This window comes from Ursus arctos, unplaced genomic scaffold (assembly GCF_023065955.2).
Source record: "Ursus arctos isolate Adak ecotype North America unplaced genomic scaffold, UrsArc2.0 scaffold_19, whole genome shotgun sequence".
NCBI classification, from domain to species: domain Eukaryota; kingdom Metazoa; phylum Chordata; class Mammalia; order Carnivora; family Ursidae; genus Ursus; species Ursus arctos.
In genome coordinates, this window is record NW_026622863.1 from 47,584,263 (window position 1) to 47,601,856 (window position 17,594).

The 17,594-nt window shown below is 60.7% G+C and overlaps 2 protein-coding genes across 4 annotated transcripts; both read left to right on the plus strand.

Moving 5' to 3' along the window:
• Positions 1-1,070: 1,070 nt before the first annotated feature.
• Positions 1,071-11,992, plus strand: TOMM40 (translocase of outer mitochondrial membrane 40). Its single transcript, XM_026482095.3, has 10 exons — positions 1,071-1,159; positions 1,256-1,535; positions 2,298-2,365; positions 2,834-2,926; positions 3,803-3,904; positions 3,984-4,089; positions 9,732-9,854; positions 9,953-10,029; positions 10,151-10,253; positions 11,326-11,992. The coding sequence occupies exons 2-10, from the start codon at positions 1,262-1,264 to the stop codon at positions 11,463-11,465; spliced, it is 1,086 nt and encodes a 361-aa protein (XP_026337880.1). The 5' UTR covers positions 1,071-1,159; positions 1,256-1,261; the 3' UTR covers positions 11,466-11,992.
• Positions 11,993-13,799: 1,807 nt separating this feature from the next.
• On the plus strand, positions 13,800-16,573 carry APOE (apolipoprotein E). 3 transcript variants are annotated; one of them, XM_026482093.3, is made up of 4 exons: positions 13,800-13,871; positions 14,646-14,696; positions 15,167-15,377; positions 15,704-16,573. In XM_026482093.3, exons 2-4 carry the CDS (start codon positions 14,654-14,656, stop codon positions 16,419-16,421), a joined length of 972 nt encoding a protein of 323 aa, XP_026337878.2. In that variant the 5' UTR covers positions 13,800-13,871; positions 14,646-14,653; the 3' UTR covers positions 16,422-16,573. The 3 variants fall into 3 exon arrangements, with proteins under 3 accessions (XP_026337878.2, XP_026337879.2, XP_048079983.1); XM_026482094.3 differs by having other exon boundaries at positions 13,825-13,937; XM_048224026.1 differs by having other exon boundaries at positions 13,830-13,915.
• Positions 16,574-17,594: the final 1,021 nt, after the last annotated feature.

Sequence of the window (17,594 nt, forward strand, 5' to 3'; positions counted from 1 at the left end):
ATAAAATCTTAAAAAAAAAAAAAAAAGAATAGGCCAAAGGCAAAATTACGAATAATGTAATAGCAGCTCAGGGCATTATGGGTAATAGAACCGAATGAATGAGCCAAAGGCAGAGGGATAATAGAGAAACAGGGCCGGCAGGCATCATGGGTAATGGACCCAAAACATGATGGCTAATTAAAGAAGCGTTAGAAGGATGATGGAAGTGAACAGGCAGAAATGGGCTAAGGGTAGTTCGGGAAATGAAGCTGAAATGAATGGGGCAGAGGCATGCTGGGTAATGGGACAGGAATGAATGGGCCAAAGATAGAAGCCGCAGTGACGCAAGGGGGGGCGGGGAGCAGAAGGCATGATGGGTAACAAAAGGGGTGGGTCTACGGCAACTGTCGCGTTAAATAGCTAAGGGGCATTGTGGGTAAGAAGAAGCAGGACAGGGTTCATATAACCGGTTAGAATTCTCCCGAGGCACTGTGGGAAGGGCCAGCACTTCCGGTTTTCGGTCGCCGGGTCTGGACTAGGGGGTTGCCCCTCTGCCGCGGTGCCTGGTGGGACGAGAGGCCTGACCTTGCTGCCTAGCAGCCTCTGCCGCGCAACCCACCTTTACCCGTGTCCCTCGACCCTAGCATATTAGCCAATGAACGTACCAGACCGATTACGTCACCAGGATCGGCCTCCTGTACCCGCCAGAGCCAATCAGAATGCTTCAAGGGCCAAAGCTGACCAATTACAGTGGCAATTTCGCCGAGGGGCGGAGTCGAAAGAGGGGGGTGCCCTCTGGAGAGGGGCGGAGGCGACGAGTCAGTGGGCGTTTCAAAGTGCGCAGCGCAGACCAATGGTGGGCGAACACCGGAACCCGCGGCGTTGCGAGCCAATAGATGCGGTCGCCGCGGGCCAATGGGAAAGGCGGGGAGGTGTGCCTTGACCTGCCTATGAGTGGGAACCAATAGAAAAGAACGTCCCAAAGAGGTGGGTGGGACTCCTAGACATTACTCCAATTGCAAGGCCAGGCCTTGAAGCTAGTGGGCGGATCCCGGGGAATGCCGAACCAATGGGCTAGGAGGGGCGGGGCGACGGTGGTGGCGGCGGCGGCAGCGGGTTCGGTTGCGCGTGGCGCACGGGGTGGGAGCGGAGCCCAGGCCGGGTGCAGGCGCTGCCGCCAGTGAGAACCGGGGCCCGGAGCAGAGGGGGGTTTGGCTGGGACTGGACCCGGAGCGCGCGGGCCCTGACCTTCGCCCTCTGACCTTTCGCCTTGCAGGCGACCATGGGGAACGTCTTGGCCGCTAGCTCGCCGCCCGCAGGGCCGCCGCCGCCTCCCGCGCCCGCCCTCGTGGGACTGCCGCCGCCTCCGCCCTCTCCTCCCGGCTTCACGCTGCCGCCTCTCGGGGGCGGTCTGGGCGCTGGGGCTGGCGCGGGTCGAGGTTCGGAACGGACCCCCGGTGCTGCGGCCGGCAGCGCCGCAGGGACCGCGGACGATGGGGCCTGCGGCTGCCTGCCCAACCCCGGCACGTTCGAGGAGTGCCACCGGAAGTGCAAGGGTGAGGGGCGATGGACCCGGCGGGGGTGTGAGGCCCCGGATCTCGGGGGGAGGGGGAGCACTCAGAGGACCTTGGGAATTGGCACGGACCATTGGAAACATTTAACAGAGCGTTAGGAGTTGACGTTAGGATCGAATGGTGGAACGTTGGACTTGGGGCACAGAACGATGGGGTCCAATGGTGGAACCTCAGGTTGGAATGCCAGAGCGGTTGAGAAAAGCCTTAGGCGCCTCCAGGAGCCCTGGGGATCAGCCAAGCCAGCCTTCTTATGTCTTCGGGAAGGAAACTGAGGCCCAAGGTCACAGTGTCAGCAAGGGTCCAGTGGGGGTGGAACCCAAGGCTTCTGGATCTTGGCTTGGAACAGTTATTATAGCAAAAGTGGTGGTGACTTAACTGAGCACTGCTCTGGCGTTCAGTATGTGTTAATTCGTTAAGTCCTTGCAACGTCTCCACGTGGTGAGCTTACAGATGACATCTTACAGGTGACAAGTTTGACATAGAGAGGTAAAGTGACTCGCCTTGTGTCACATGGGTAGTAAGCGGTGACACTGGGATTTGGATGCAGGCAAAGAAAGGCCCTGGTCCTGGTCCCGTGTATTAGGTTAGACTGTCTCTTTATTGGTTGGGGTGCTTTGAGGTTGTGCTTGTGGGTCCTTGGAAGAGGGATAACTGGGATGGTAGGGAAGGAAGGGATGAGAGTTGGTGTGTTTGCGTAGGGGTGTGTGTACGTGTGTGGAGAATGACAGCGTTTCTCTTCTTCAGAGCTATTTCCCGTTCAGATGGAAGGTGTCAAGCTCACAGTCAACAAAGGGTTGAGTAACCATTTCCAGGTGAGCCTTCCTGGTGCCCTTACTCTCCAGAGGTCATCCCAACCATCTCCCTGCACCTACCCATACAACCCCCTCAATCCCCTCAAAGGGCTAGGCTCCTTGGCACCTGAAAAGACTCCGAGACACAATGCCAGTCTGACTGCTCATTGGGTCCAGGGAAGTGTTTAAGGACCCAGAACCCAGGGATGCCCCTCCACCCTTAACATCCATGCAGGAGTGAGGTACCGGGTATGTAGCCTGGACTCCAGCTTATCTTTTTTCTGAGTGTCTAATCTAGTCAGGCTGAACCTCCCAGTCTTCATCCCCTGCCCTACCCGGAGCTGCCTGTCTTTTCCTCCCCGGTGGGCAAGCCAGGTTGCCAAGAATTCCCACCCCAGGCTGGAAGGAAGCTTTGCTGGGGGCAGGTTCAGCTGGGTTTACTGGAGGGTGGCCCACAGACTCATCCCCCAGCCTGCCTTCCTCTCCCAGGTGAACCACACAGTAGCCCTCAGCACAATTGGGGAGTCCAACTACCACTTCGGGGTAACGTACGTGGGAACAAAGCAGCTGAGTCCCACAGAGGTGAGGTTCCTTTTGTCTTTTGTTCATTGTATCTTTCTTCTAACCCATATGTAGCCAAACACCAGGCAGAGGAGGCTCTGTTAATAGGAGGGCTGAGCTGCTGAGGGAGCTGAGGATGTTGGGAGGTGGGGACTGTCTCTCCAAGGTGCTTTGGAACATGGTCACTCCTGCATCCCGAAGCCTTGCTCTCTGCCCAGCCCTATGCTGGGTCAGAACCGGGGTCACCAGAAGTGATGATCCAGAGTAGGCGGGGCCGAACTGTAGAATCATGCAGGGCTTTGAATGCCAAACAGGGCATTTGGACTTTCTCTAGGGGGCAGTGGAGAGCCACGGAAAGATTCGGACGGGGAAAGACGTGGTCAGATTTACGCTCTAGGACAGTCCCTCCGACTGCCATGCAGAGGCTGAGTTAAGGGAATGGGGGTGAAACTAGAGGCCTGGAAGGAGGCTGGGCAGAACACAGGTGGAGCTGAGGGACTGAATTAGGTCCCTCCTTATACCAACTCTTGCCATTCAGTGAGTTCGTTTATTCAGGAAACCTTCATTGTACTCCATTCTGTGCCCAGCCCTAAGCTGGGCAGTGTTGGAGACAGCAGTGACTGAAATGGCCCTGGCGTTCACAGTCAAGTAGAGAAAGGGGACAGACCTGTCCCCAGAGAGTGACAGTCCAGGGTAGGCAGGACTGAAATGCAGGGGGTGGGGGGGTGGAGCTCAGAGAGGCACCTAACTCATCCTAGGTGGTCAGGGAGGGCTTCCTGGAGGAGGGGGGACCTCAATCCAAGGTTTTCTGATGCTAGGCTTTTCACCTAGGCTCACCACACGTGTATTTCTATAACGCGAGACCTCTGATCTCTGACCTTGCCCTCTGCACCACAGGCATTCCCCGTGCTGGTGGGTGACATGGACAACAGCGGCAGCCTCAATGCTCAGGTCATTCACCAGCTGGGCCCTGGCCTCCGGTCCAAGATGGCCATCCAGGTGAGTGGGAGCCCAGTCAGCTGCTCCCCGAGCCACCCTGAGCACCCGGCTGCTCTCTACACTGTCCCTCCCCCTACAGACCCAGCAGTCAAAGTTCGTGAACTGGCAGGTGGACGGGGAGTACCGGGGTTCTGACTTCACAGCAGCCGTCACCCTGGGGAACCCAGACGTCCTGGTGGGCTCAGGTAAGAGGCCCGGGGCTTGGAGGGCAGTCCAGTCTCAGTCACAGCTTTCCTGGCAAATCCATCCCCTTCTCCAGACCTTCCTTTGCACCATCTAGGAACAGTCAGGGGCAGGAGTGATTTTGAAACACCCGACAACGTAGCATGGGGCGCAGGCAAGTAGGTTCCGACCCCAGCTCTGCCACTGGCTTCACTGCAGCTATAGGCGAGTTCCCTCACCCCCGTGGGCCTCAGTTTCCTCGTCTGTAACGTGGTGCTTCCTCACAGGGCTGCTGAAGAGCTCACTCACGTTCTTCTGTATGAGAAACTTAAAGAGGCGTGGGGCCCGTAATGGGTCCCAGGGGAATGTGGGCTGCTTCTGTTACTCACGGGGCCCCGGTGGGTTGGGGGCAGAGATCCCAGGGTGGGCGGGTCCATGTGCAGTTCGCGCAGGTAGTCTGAGACAGAAGCTGACAAGGAAAGTTCCTGTTTGGGTTGGTGTAGACAGAGACCGCCTGACTTGTGCCTTTAGTCTAGTCTCTTCTTGGTTCCCCTTTTTTTTTTTTTCTTTTCTTTTTTTGTTTCTGGGCGTTTGCCTTTGATTCCTTTACATTCAGCAGGAGTGCTGCCTGGGCGTGTTACCGTGTACATTCCAGGCACCGAGGATAAGGTGTAGCAAACCGAGGAGAACTCAGTTTGTCCTCCGGGAGCTTCCATTCCAGAGGCCCTGGACACAAGCACAGGAGAAAAAAAAGATGTCAGGTGACGGGAGCTGGGAAAGATTAGCGCTTTGGGAGGGGTGGGTGGGATCCTCAGAGAAAGCCTCCTTACGTAGGTGATACTTGATTAAAGATTTAAAAAGGACTTGAGGGCAGGTGCCAAGTGGCTGTGTGGGGAAAGAACTCGCCAGCCCGTGGCAACAGCGAGCACAAAGGCCCTGAGGCAGGACGTTTTACTGGAACGCCAGGAGGGGAGTGGCTCTAACGGGTGGGGAAAGAAGGAGAGCTGGAAGTCACAGGGGTCAAGGGCCCAAGTCAGCTGAGACTTTGTGGGCTTCAGCCTTCACTCTGAGTCGGGGGCCACACTGAGGGTTGCAAGCGTGAGAGGGACAGGAGCTGATTTAGCTTCTGATGGTACCCGCCGTGCTGCCCCGTGGAGAGCCGGCAGTGAGAGGCCTCACCTTGGGGGCACCGGAGGGGTGTGGAGTGGTCGGTCCTGATGTACGCTGAAAGGGGAGCCCGTAGGTTTGGGCTTGAACAATTGGAAGGATGGGAGTGCGCGTTCCCACATCTGTGTCTGTCCTGCTGCCGCTTGCTCAGTCTTGGAGAGCCCGCTGTCGGGCGTTGGGTTGCTTTGCGAAGGCAGGAAGCCTGAATCCCAGGGAGAGCCCTCGGTTCTGTCTGCTGGGGGCTGGGGAGCCTCTTCAGAGGACATGCGGCCTCTGAGCTCCCCCAGGAAGAGAAGGGGCTACCCCGGCAGGGAGGAGGGGAGCAGCTGGAATGGGGGAGGAGAGAGGGGAGGGCCATCCCACCAAACCCAGTGGCTGGAGGAAGCTGGGCATGAGGGGCCTCCTAGGCGAGGCTGTATCCACGGGTCCCACAGAGGCATGAGGAACCTCAGGAAGAAACACGTCGTGGCCCCTGCCGACCTGACATCATCACCCCTCTCTGCTCACGTGCTCCCTGCAGTTGGGCCACATGAGCTTTTCTGAGACTTTCTGGAACTGCTGCATTTTTTCTACCCCATGACCTTTTCACATGCTGTCCCTACTGCTTGGAGCTCTTCTCTCTGGTCTTGATGTGGCTAAATGAGTAGTTCCAGGGCACAGCTCACCCCCCCAGAAAGACCTTCCATGAGGAAAGCCGTGCGCGGTTAGCGCTGCATCGCCTCCCTCTCCCCCCCGGGCTTTGCAGTGCTTCCCCCTGGGATCTCCCGCCTCATCACCTGCCTCCCACACGAGGGTGGCAGCCCTTCTGGGGCAGGAGCTTGCTTGTCTCACTTGCCGCTACGCGCCGAGCGCCTGGAACCGTGCCAGGAACAGAATAGGCGCTGAGAAAATCCCGGACAAGGGAGCCAGTGGTGGTAGTGGCACGTCCCGTGTGGTGCTTCTTGCCCTTGGTCAGGCCCTAGGCGTGTGATGCGCGTCCTCTCCTTCAGCCATTCTAGGCACTGGGAGTAGAGCAGTGAGGAGAACGGCTTGTTGGATTCTCTCAACAGCCCCGTGAGGTAGGTGCTGCCATTCTCCTCCTCTTGCTGAGAACCAGAGAGGGGAAGCGCTTCCCAAGGACGCACAGCGGGTCAGACTCCAGAATCTTCTCTGTGGCCCCGGGCACACCCACCGCTGGCCTCCCAGTCCCCCTTCCCTGGAGCCCAAGGCCACCGGGGACACTCCTCGTCGCCTGGTTCTTTTCGTTGCCTCTGATGACACTGGTAACGTCATCTGTCACGAGGGCACAAAAACGGCAACGCCCCCGCTGCCCCGGGTGAAGGATCTGGAGTGGGAGAGTCCGTCTTCAGCCCTCAGTGTGAGGCCAGGTGCACAGTTGGGGTTCTGTCTTGTGTTGGAGCTCCATGTTGGCCTGCAGCAGGCAGGGGGTGCCCCCATTTCCCCGGTGAGGAAGAGGAGGCCCAGGGGCGGAATCAGGCACCTGGGCTCACAGAACGAGGAAACCGAGAAGCTAGAATGTGAATCGTGGCCCAGCTCGAGGCCGTGTATTCCTTCTCGGGGCCCTCCCTGTGGCCTCGGCCTCCTCCTGAGAACCTAGCATGTGCCCAGCCCTCGGCAGGGCGGTGCCAGGACACAGCAGTGACTGAGACAGCCCCGTGCGGGGGGACATTTTATTTTATTTCATCTTAAAGTTTATTTATGTATTTATTTGAGAAGAGAATTAAGGGGAGAGGGAGAAGCAGACTCCCTGCTGAGCAGGGAGCCCGCCACGGGGCTCGATCCCAGGACCCCGGGATCACGACCCGAGCCGAAGGCAGACGCTTCACTGACTGAGCCACCCAGGCATCCTGGGACATGTGCTTTTAAACAATCACATGGTGACTTTGATACTGTTGTGAAAAATCCTACACGGGAAAAGTTCAGGTTGCTTAGTGAAAGCTTATAACTACTGTTGTGTCCCCCCCCCCCCCCACACACACACCCATCTCGCCTAAAGCGACAGGGACAGCTTCTCTGAGATGGTGCTGTTGGGTCAAGAACGGGGAGGAGAGCGCTGCTCCGAAGGCCCATGGAGCACAGGGTGCAGAGAGCAGAAAGACGGCCTGTCTGGCTGGGAGCAAGAACTGCGCTCCCTTCGGGCACCGCCCTTACCCGAGCATCTGCCCCGGCGTGTGTGCCGGTCCTGCCCCGGCTGACCTCCCCAGGGACTCCTGGTGTGGGTCCCAGGCAAGCAGGGGAAAGGCCAGGGGGAGTCGGCCCAAACCTCCCCGCTGCCCCGGCTCTGTCTCCCGCTCCCTGCCCAGCCGGTTTGGGAGGTGGGTCTGGAGGTGTGACGCTCGCCCAAGGCCACCTCCCTGCTCACAGACCTCACTCACTCTCTTTCCTTCGGACGGGGTTCTTCCCGGCCACTCCACCCGCTGCAGAATGGCCCCCTCTTGAGAACCCAGGGGCCCTGCCTCAGCGAGCCTACAGGCCTCGGGGCAGGGGCGGGGTGTGGACGCAAGCGGGAGGGACCGGCTGAGTTCAGGAGATAACAGGTGCAGGAGGGGTGAGGACTGTGAGGAACTGCGAGCAGGGCAGCCCCCAGGGGAAGAGGCCCGGGGAATGTGCTTGGGGAGGGAGAATGGGGCAAGCTGTGGAAACAAGTCAGGTTCCATGGGGAGCAGGAGAGGGAGAGGCAGTGGAGAGCACATTCTGACCCCCGTTCTCAGACTCCCAGTGGCCTGTGTCTCCCCGCCGACTGCAGGGCAGGGGGAAGGTGAAAGCAGGGAGGCCGGGGCCGGGCGACTGCATGGTCCCATGGTGACAGTGGCTGTCATCGGGGGGCGTGCTGGAGAGAAGTAGCCCAATCCAGGAAACACTTCGGTGCGGATATGTAGGTGTCCAGACTAAGCAGGGGGGACAGTGTGCGCCCAGGGAAGAGGGAGCTTCTCGTGTTCATACTGTCTAGAGCGACATGGCTGGGTCATGGAAACAGGAAGGGCCCGATTTTGAATCTGGGGCCCCGCCATGCAGGACCCTGCAGCTGGGTCTCCGGGGCACTGGGGAACCATGGCAAGTTCTGAGCAGGAGGAGAACGGGGTTAGGTGTGTATGTGAACAAGATCCCTCCCTGCTGCAGGTGAAATTGCTTGGACAGGGCAAGAAAGGCCAGGAGATAGGAGGGATGTTCGGTGGTCCCCCGACCCCAAGTCCCAGTAGGTGCCAGAGCTGAGAGGCCAGAGACTTTTGAGTTGAAGTCCCAGTCTCTGTGAGCACAGAGTTACTCTTCCCTCAGGGGCCCCATTTCCCCCCACGTTGAGTGAGGGGACAAGTCGTGCCCGGGCTGTGCTGGCAGCTTCACTGCTGGCAGGAGGGGTGACCCAAGTCTTCTGCTCTAGCGGGGAAGGAATGCACCCCGAGGCTCACTGAAGCTCAGAGGGGCCAGCTCAGCCCACTCCTGCCCAGAAAACACAGTACCAGAGCCGCGACGCCAAGCCCTCAGCCTCCCTGGCCCCAGTGGCAGCCCCCATCTGGAATGGAGAGGCCCCTGACCTGTGTGCTCATTCCTGCTCCGTCCCTGTCCCTGTCCCAGCGTTGTGGCTCTCCCCCTGCCCCTCACGCCTCTGCTTTCAGCTCTCCCTGTGTCCCTGTGCCCTGCTCTGCCTTCCCCTTTCCTCCGTCCTCTTCCTCGCTGGCTCGTGACCTCAGCCTGACTGCGTTGTCTCGGTCTCCCCTGGGAATCTTCTGTCCCTCTCTCCCTCCCTCTCTCTCTGATTCTGTTTCCACTTCTCCACGTAGGTGTCCTGTTTCCTCCCTCACCGTCACTCCCTCTGCATCTCCGACTCTCTTCCTTCCCGGTTCTATAGATCCCGCTTGTGGTGTCTAGTCTGCTAGGCTCCAAAGACAGGCACGAATGCGTAGTCCTGGGCTCCAGGAATCTAGCCCAGCAGCAGACAGTCACTTCTTGTTAACCACTCCCGGGGGCCTCGGGGCCGGCCCCACTGCCAAGGGGCAGGGGGAGCAGCTGTAGGCCTCAGCGTGGCCAGTCCTCGCGATCACTGAGCACTGGACACTGCACTGCGCCTCATTCGCTCCTGGAGACTTTCATGCCACCTCGAGAAGTAGTACTGTTGACAGAGAAGTGGCCCCAGTGGCCCGCCGTTACTGCATGGGCGAGTGGTGGGGCTGGGATTCGAACCCAGGCTGTCTGGCCCCCGAGGCCTGCTCATTTAACAGTCCTGCCCTCCTGCCTCTCCCAGCGGCAGGGGGTTCAGAATCCAGGCTCTCAGGGAGAGGTGGAGAGGCTCAGATTCTGCCCCTGATACAGTCTTGTGACTGCGGGTCAGTGAGTCACTCCCTTAGCCTCCGTGGACAATGAATGCCCGCCTACCAAGGGGTAGGCCCTGAGCCTCCAGCAGGGGCGCACCTGGAAGGCTGCCTGGAGCAGGAGTTTGGCCGTGCAGAAACTGACCACTGAGCCAAGGTGACACCCCCCCCCCCCACCATCTCACCCGCAGGAATCCTTGTGGCCCACTACCTCCAGAGTATCACGCCGTGTCTGGCCCTGGGCGGGGAGCTCGTCTACCACCGGAGGCCCGGGGAGGAAGGCACTGTCATGTCTCTAGCTGGGAAGTACACATGTGAGTCTAGGGGCAGGGGTTGGGGCCGGGTCCAGCATCCTGCCTTCCACATGCCCCACGCCCCCTTGGTTTTCTGCGCCCCCCCCACTGTCTTACAGTGAACAACTGGTTGGCGACGGTAACGTTGGGCCAGGCAGGCATGCATGCCACCTACTACCACAAAGCCAGCGACCAGGTGAGCCGGGCCAGGGACCCGTTGCGAGGGCGCACTTCGCGGGCGAGGGCGGCCAGGCGCCGGAGTGCCAGGGAGTCGGGCCTGGGAAGCTGACCCTTGCGCGTCGCCTGGGGCCCTCCAGCTGCAGGTGGGCGTGGAGTTCGAGGCCAGCACGAGGATGCAGGACACCAGCGTCTCCTTCGGGTACCAGCTGGACCTGCCCAAGGCCAACCTCCTCTTCAAAGGTACAGGCCTCGGTTTCCCTGCTTGGAAACAGGTGGGCGTCAGGTGATTCGGCCCCAAGTGGGTGTGTAGGCCGAAGGACATGGTGGAGGGTGGCTTGCTGGCACTTGTGGGGGCCTGCAAACTCCGTGGAGACACTTGGCGCCCACCACGCCCACTCCTCGCCGGGCCACTGACTCTCCCGCCGCACACTTGCTCCTCCTGTTTCTTTCCCCACAAGTGGGAGGCAGCCCGGAGTGCATCCGGGCCATCCTGCTCCTCTGACCGCAGTGGAGACAGGCTTCCTCAGGGCCACTGCCACAGCCCGGTCCAGAGCCTCCTCCCGGGCCGGCTCTGGGCCTCACGTTAAGTCTTGAGCCTTTCTTCTCGGACTTCAGTGGTTCTCAGGTTGGCATGTGTGAAGACCGCCCCGGGAAGCCGCCTCCATCAGCCGCGGGCAGGGCTCCTGCGGGCGGCCATGGGGCCCAGGGACTTACTTGCCTCTGAAGCCGACCCACGCCTGCCTCTCCATCCCTCCTCTGCAGTCAGCCCGGTCCCAGAGGCTGGGTGGGGTTCCAGCTCTGCTGCTCCTCGGCTCCCGTGAGATGAGTGACCGGCCCTTTCCACGGGGTGGGGATGGCCCCACGTGCCTGCACGTGTCTGGCGCACGACCCCTATGGAAGGTGTTAGTGTGTGTTCAGTTACAGAGGAACTGCTGTGTGCCCAGCCTCTGTGCCCGGGAACAAAGTGGCGGCCAGGCCCTGCCCTCCCGAGGCTCACAGTTGGGGGTGTGACCCACCCATCCCCGGAGTGCGAAGACCTGACGTGGTCCCAATTGGGATGGGGGAGCCCAGGGTGTAGCAGAGGGCTTCTGGAGGGGAGGGGTCATCAAGCGGGTTGCGGGGGACAGACAAGCCAGTTGCCTCCTGGGGCTGGAGACTTGGGGTTCGGGAAGAGGTTTCCAGGTGGTAGGAACAGTATGGTCAGAGGCCTAGAAGCCAGCAGTCTGGCTGGTGGATGTCTGAGGCGGCCTAGAGTGTGACTGCACGGGGCCGGGGCCGGGAGCTGGCTCTCAACACAGGTGTCTCCCCACAGGCTCCGTGGACAGCAACTGGATCGTGGGCGCCACGCTGGAGAAGAAGCTCCCGCCCCTGCCCCTGACGTTGGCCCTCGGAGCCTTCCTGAATCACCGAAAGAACAAGTTCCAGTGTGGCTTTGGCCTCACCATCGGCTGAGCCCCTCCTGGCCCCAGCCTTCCACCCTTCCTCCTTCAGATCCCACCTCCCCCTCCCCCTGCCACGGAGGGGAGACCTGAGCCCTCCTCCCCCTCCCTTCCCTCCCTCCTCGGGGGTCAGGGGGGCAGTGGAAAGGAGGGGACCCATCACCCCAGCAGCTGAGGGGGGTTCTGGAACCACGGGCGCTTCAGGATTCCGAGCACTAGGGGCAGGGTGCCCAGTGGGCCTGGAGTCCCAGAAGGGATTCCGGAATCGAGGGGCACGCCGATTCTGAGCACCAGGGGCAGAGGCGGCCAGACAACCTCAGGGAGGTGTTGGGGCATCCCAGTCCCCCCAAAGGGCCCTGGGCCCGGCCCTGAGGGGGCAGCAAGAAGAGGAGATTCCCCGTCCCCGGTCAGTCTGCCCCCGCCCACTTTCCCACCCATCCCTCAGTATAAATCATGTTTATAAGTTATGGAAGAACCGGGACATTTTACAGAAAAAAAAAAAATCCAACAAAAAATATATGTGAAAAAAAGTGAACCAGGCGGCGTCTGTTTTGCTCTGTGTGTCTGGAGCCCCTTTTGCCGGATCCACCCAGACTGACCTCGCAGGCGGCCAGCAGGGGGCGCTGCAGGGCGGGACCGGGAGGGCTGACAAACTGCATGGGAGTCCAGCCTGGCCTGAGATCACACATCCTCCCTTTGACTTGTGTGACTTCTGCTGGGACATCACAGGCCCGCCCTCACCGGCAGGGCTGGGTCTTGTGGTCACTCACCCCAGCTTGGCCTGGCCAGGCCAGAGAGGCTGCGGCCACAGGGGTGACGGCGTGTCCGTGCAGCGATTGGGGCACAGGCTGGGCATTTCAGGTTGTGGAAGGGGCAGGGGACGACGTATTAAAACCTCTTTGTGACAGGAAGGTCAGAGCCTTCAGAAGCCTCGCAAGGATTCCAGCACCTGGAAAGACTTTGAGAGTCAATTAACTCTGCCTGGGGGCGGGGAGGGGGGGCAAAGGGCTTCCGGGGAGGGACTGGAGTCCGACTCTGGTCTGGCTACCGATGGCTCCTTGGCTCACGTAGGTGGGGAGGGGGTAGAGGTGTGGGTTTTGCCCACCTAGGCTTCCAGTGAATTCTCACACCCCTGACCTCTCCAGACAGGAACTGAAACCCTGTCTGGCACGCAAACACACACACACACACACATATACACACGGTTTGGGGAGCGAGGACGGCTATTGAGCAGAGATGACCCCTCGTTACCCGGAGAAGCCACCCCACTCCTTCCCTACCAGTAACGCCAAAGCCAACAGGCCTCGGCCTGGCTGGCCCTGGGGCTGCCTTCCTGGGATAAGGCTTGTGGCCTCCTCGGACCCCATGGTACCCAGCGCTTCCACACCCTGAGGGAGCAGGAATGAAGCCCAGCCCTCCTTTCCCGTGCGGCCTCCCCTAACTCAGCTGAACTGGGCTTCTCTGTGGGACAGCCGGCACTGGGAAGGTGACAGTGCTCCGTGGGGCCCGTCAGAGCAGGTCGTGCCAGGAACAGCTCTCGGGATTTCGTACACACAGCGGCTTGCATCACCGAATGGTGGTGTAAATGCAACCATTTCCCTGGTCTTGTGAACCAAGAAGTAGAGTGTTCAGATAAGCCAGATCATCTGCCCAAGGTCGTGTAGCTGGCAGAGCCCCGATTTAGGCCCTGACCGTTTCATTCTAGAGTCCGCAGTCCTAGCCGGGCGCGCGCCTGCTTCAAGCCCGGTGAACGCTGGGATCTACAATGTGTGTGTTAGGGAGAAGGGCCGGATCTTCATTCCGCAAACGCGGAGGGGGGCTGAGAGAGCTGCTCACCTGTATCCAAGGTCACAGCCAAAGAGGGAGCGAGGACTAAAACCCAGGTTTACACAGTCCCCACCCCTCCCATCCCGTCTTTGTCTGGGCCTTTGGTGCCCTTCTCCCTAAGTCCCCCTGGGCCCCCAGCCACCTCCCCTCAGAACCCAGGAATCCAAGCCCCCAGCCTTCTCTTTTCCTCTGACCCAGGATTTCAGACCCCCAGGCCCCTCTCCAAACTTTATTCATCCATCCACAGGAAAAGAGAAAGGCGGGGAATGGGCGCTGGGGGCAGCTGCAGCTCCTTCCCCTTGCGTGCCTAGCCCCCCAGAACGGAGGAAGGTGCCTGAGTGACTGGGTAAAATGTCATCTCCTTTGTGGGGGCTGGGGGGGCATCACAGGGCCTCCACCCCCCCACACCGCCTTCCCCCTGCCTGCTGTGTGAAGGGGGGACAGCCCACCTCGTGACTGGGGGCTGGCCCTCCTCGCCGCGGCCCGGGAGGAGTGGGCGGGGCAGGGGGAACATTATAATTGGATGGGTCTGGGATCCCTGAGTCCTACTCAGCCCTAGCGGAGGCGGAGGAAGAGGTTTCCCCAGGAGCCGGTGAGAAACAGCGTTCGGGGCACAGAGACCAGCTCAGGACTTCTGTGAGGGACGGGCTGGGGCGAGGTGACTGCCATCCGCCAGGGTCAGGACAGAAGCAGCAGCTGGGGATGAGGACCGGGTCGGACCTAGGGGAGGAGTGGGCGGCAGGGACATCCCGTCTTGGCTAGAAGGAAGGTGGGGGGGGGGGGAGCAGCTGGACCTGTCGGGACGTATCAAGAGCCCACGAATTGTCACTGTCATTTATGGAGCACCTCCTGGGTGCCCTCTCAGATCTCCATTAGTTGGAGGCGCAGGGGTGGCGGCGGGGCGGGAGGCAGGGGCGCGGCCAGGTAGCTAGAGAGCTCATCTTTTGGGGAGGACTTTTAAATGAGAAGTTAGCTAATAGGTGAAAGGTGACGTTTAGATGTGAAGTTGGGTTTAGAATGTAAAGGCAGAACGAGGAATGTGAGGTTGGAATTTGTAAGCCACAGTTGGGGCTCACATGGAACTCGGGGCAGGGTAAGTGGAATTTGAACCCTCGAATAGGGGAATGGAATTTGGGCGGCGGAGGCAGACCTGGTGACGGGAGATAGGAGGAGACAATGAAGGAGTTGAATAAACAATGGAGGGACCGCTTGGTAAATGTTTGTGATTGGATTCGGCTGATGCAGATAATAGGGCGCGGGTGAGACTTGGGAGGCGGGGAACGGGTGGGGCGGGGCGGGGCTCTGGGTGGGAGGGGTCCCCACTGGCTGTTGATTGACATTTCTCCCTCAACCTGACCAATCGCAGGCTGGAAGATGAAAGTTCTGTGGGCGGCGCTGGTGGTCGCGCTCCTGGCAGGTAAGTGGGCGGGTCTTGCTCAGGTTCCGTGCCCCTTCCCCTCTCTTCCTCACCTGTACCCCCTCCCCCCCTTTCATCCCTGGGTCCCTTCTGCTGATCTGTCTCCCCTTGAGGGGAGGCCCAGGTGAAAGGCCTCACAGCCACTGGCTCTGAGCAGCAGTTTTACTCTCTCTGGGCCTCAGTTTCCCTATCCTTAAAACAGGAGTTACAACAGTTCCTAATGAGTTGTTGCCAGGCAGGTAGAGAGCATTAGATTAGTGTCCGCTGTGACTAGTTCTATTCATTACCACAGCATGGCCGTGCATGGAGCAGACACAGCCGCTCAATCTATCCCTGCCAGGTGATGTCCCCACCCACCCACTCCCTGCACGCCAGTGCCCTAAAGCGCAGGAGCATTTATGGAGCACCTACTGTGTACCAGGTACTGTGTGCCTGGTGGGGGTGACTGCCATTGAACTTGCTCTGTGCAGGATGCTGGGCCGATATGGAGCCGGAGCCGAAGCCGGAGGCGGAGACGAAGCTGGAGGGGGAGTCGAAGCTGGAGCCCGAGGCCGGGAGGCAGACCGGCCAGCCCTGGGAGCTGGCGCTGGCCCGCTTCTGGGATTACCTGCGCTGGGTGCAGACGATGTCTGAGCAGGTGCAGGAGGATGTGCTCAGCAACCGGGTCATCCAGGAACTGACGTGAGTGCTCCTGCCACTCCTGGCGGGCAGCGCCTTCTGGACCCCCGGCCTCCGCCCGGCTGGGTTTCTGTGTGTCCCTGTCGCCAACTCTTCGGCATCTCTGCTCCTATCTTGCTTCCTCTTTGCATTACGAGCTCCCAGCTTGATGGGCTCCTCCGCCTCTTTCTCAGCGCTTCCTGCCCCTGGCCGCCCGGCCATCAGCCCGTCAGCCTAGCCCAGGCCCTCGCACCCTTCCCTTTCGCCCCTGCTGCTGCCCTGTCCCCATCTTGCCCTCCCCCTCCTCGGTTTTCCCGGAACACACACGCTCGCGCCCTCTCGGCCCCCAGGACGCTGATGGAGGAGACCCTGAAGGAGGTGAAGATGTACACGGAGGAGGTGGAGGAGCAGCTGGGCCCCTTGACCTCGGAGATGCAGGCCCGCGTGACCAAGGAGCTGCAGGCGGCGCAGGCGCGGCTGCGCTCGGACATGGAGGACGTGCGCAGCCGCCTGACGCAGTACCGCGGCGAGCTGCAGGCCATGCTGGGCCAGAGCAGCGACGAGCTGCGCGCGCGCCTCACCTCGCACCTGCGCAAGCTGCGCAAGCGCCTGCTGCGGGACGCCGAGGACCTGCAGAAGCGCCTGGCCGTGTACCGCGCCGGCGTGCGCGAGGGCACCGAGCGCAGCATGGACACCATCACCCAGCACCTCTGGCCGCTGGTGATGCATGTGCGCACGCGCCAGGCCATCGCCCGCTCCGAGGGCGCGCTGCCGCTGCGCGAGCGCGCCGAGGCCCTGGGCCAGCACCTGCGCGGCCAGCTGGAGGAGGTGGGCAGCCGCGCCCGCAGCCAGCTGGAGGAGGTGCGCGAGCAGGTGGAGGTGATGCGGGCCAAGCTGGAGGAGCAGGCCGAGCAGATGCGCCAGCAGGCCGAGGCCTTCCAGGCCCGCCTCAGGAGCTGGTTCGAGCCCCTGGTGGAAGACATGCAGCGCCAGTGGGCCGAGCTGGTGGAGAAGGTGCAGGCGGCCGTGGGCACTGGACCCACCACCGCGCCCGTTGAGACACAATGAGGGCCTGACACGTGCCGCCTGGCTCCTCCCCGCCCCCCCCCCCCGTCCACGCCCCCCCCCCACCTCCCCGCAGCCTACAGGAGGCCCTGGCCCTGCCCCAGCTGTCCTCTGGAGGGCCCTAGCTTAATAAAGAGTCACCAAGCTCCACAGCAGCCGCTGGGCCTCCGTGTGTGATTTCTGCCGCCTTGTGCCTCGGTTTCTCGCTCCTTGCCCACACTGGCCACACAGCTCCGTCTTGTGCGTCGGTTCCCTTTGTCACTCTTGATCTCGGTGTTCGCTTCCTTCTGTCCCTTTCAGAGTCTCCCCTTTTGCACTGTCTCGTCTCAGCAGGGCGCACTCCCTCTTCTTTACCCTCTCTGTCCCTTCTGGCTCTGAGACCTGGTTCTGGAAGAGATCCATTCCTGGAATAAATGCTGTGGTCGCCCCTGACTACAGGGAGGAGGTGGGAAGCAATCTCTCCGAGCCTGGTTTTGCTCAGCTTCGGGATACCTGCTCCCTGGAGTTGGGACCCCCAAAGACCGGAAGCCACTGCCATGAGGATTAAGCCCTTATTGTCGCTCTCCTGTCTTATCTGATTCTGCCTCCTGCCCTCTCCTGGCCGCCTGGCCCGCTCTGGCTGAGAGGCTTCATTTTTCTGGCTTCCTGTTTTCCCCCACCTCTTTTTTAATCTCTTTCTCCTCCAGTTTCTTTCCCGCCCCGCCTGATTTCTTGTTTCCCTTCTCCCCTCATCTGGGTTTGCCCTTTCTACCGTTTTGTCAGGCTTGGGCCCCCTCTGCCTTTCGCGTTCCCTCTGGGTTAACAAGTCTCATCAGAGCCGTGCTTCCCTGTCCCCTGCCCTCATTCTCCTTTCCTCTGTCCTCCAGCTGGGTTGCTGACCGCTTGTCTATCCCAACAAGCCTACTGGGTGCTGGATGCTGGCTGGAGAGAAGGCAGCTGCCCTTCCCCCAATTCCCCATAAGGGGCTGCACTGCCCCCCTCCCCCCAGTCCTGGGGTCCTCGGCTGGGAGCCAGTTGGTTGACACTCAGGAGCAGTGAGGACTGGAGCCCGGAGCTGCCCGCTGGCATTCTCTCCCACCCCCTCAATTCTCAGAGGAGGGGATCAGGGTTCCCAGCCCAGGAGACAGGCTGGGGCTTGAGCTTGTAACTCCCAGGCCCAGCCTGCGCACACCCATG

What these genes read in the sequence shown, in the direction of transcription:
- TOMM40 (XM_026482095.3), top strand. Translation starts at nt 1,262, where the DNA reads ATGGGGAACGTCTTGGCCGCTAGCTCGCCGCCCGCAGGGCCGCCGCCG. An exon ending in GGTTGAGTAACCATTTCCAG is followed by an intron (nt 2,366 to 2,833) that starts GTGAGCCTTCCT and finishes TTCCTCTCCCAG; the next exon opens with GTGAACCACACAGTAGCCCT. An exon ending in ACCACAAAGCCAGCGACCAG is followed by an intron (nt 10,030 to 10,150) that starts GTGAGCCGGGCC and finishes GGGGCCCTCCAG; the next exon opens with CTGCAGGTGGGCGTGGAGTT.
- APOE (XM_026482093.3), top strand. Translation starts at nt 14,654, where the DNA reads ATGAAAGTTCTGTGGGCGGCGCTGGTGGTCGCGCTCCTGGCAG. An exon ending in GGTGGTCGCGCTCCTGGCAG is followed by an intron (nt 14,697 to 15,166) that starts GTAAGTGGGCGG and finishes TGCTCTGTGCAG; the next exon opens with GATGCTGGGCCGATATGGAG. An exon ending in CGGGTCATCCAGGAACTGAC is followed by an intron (nt 15,378 to 15,703) that starts GTGAGTGCTCCT and finishes CTCGGCCCCCAG; the next exon opens with GACGCTGATGGAGGAGACCC.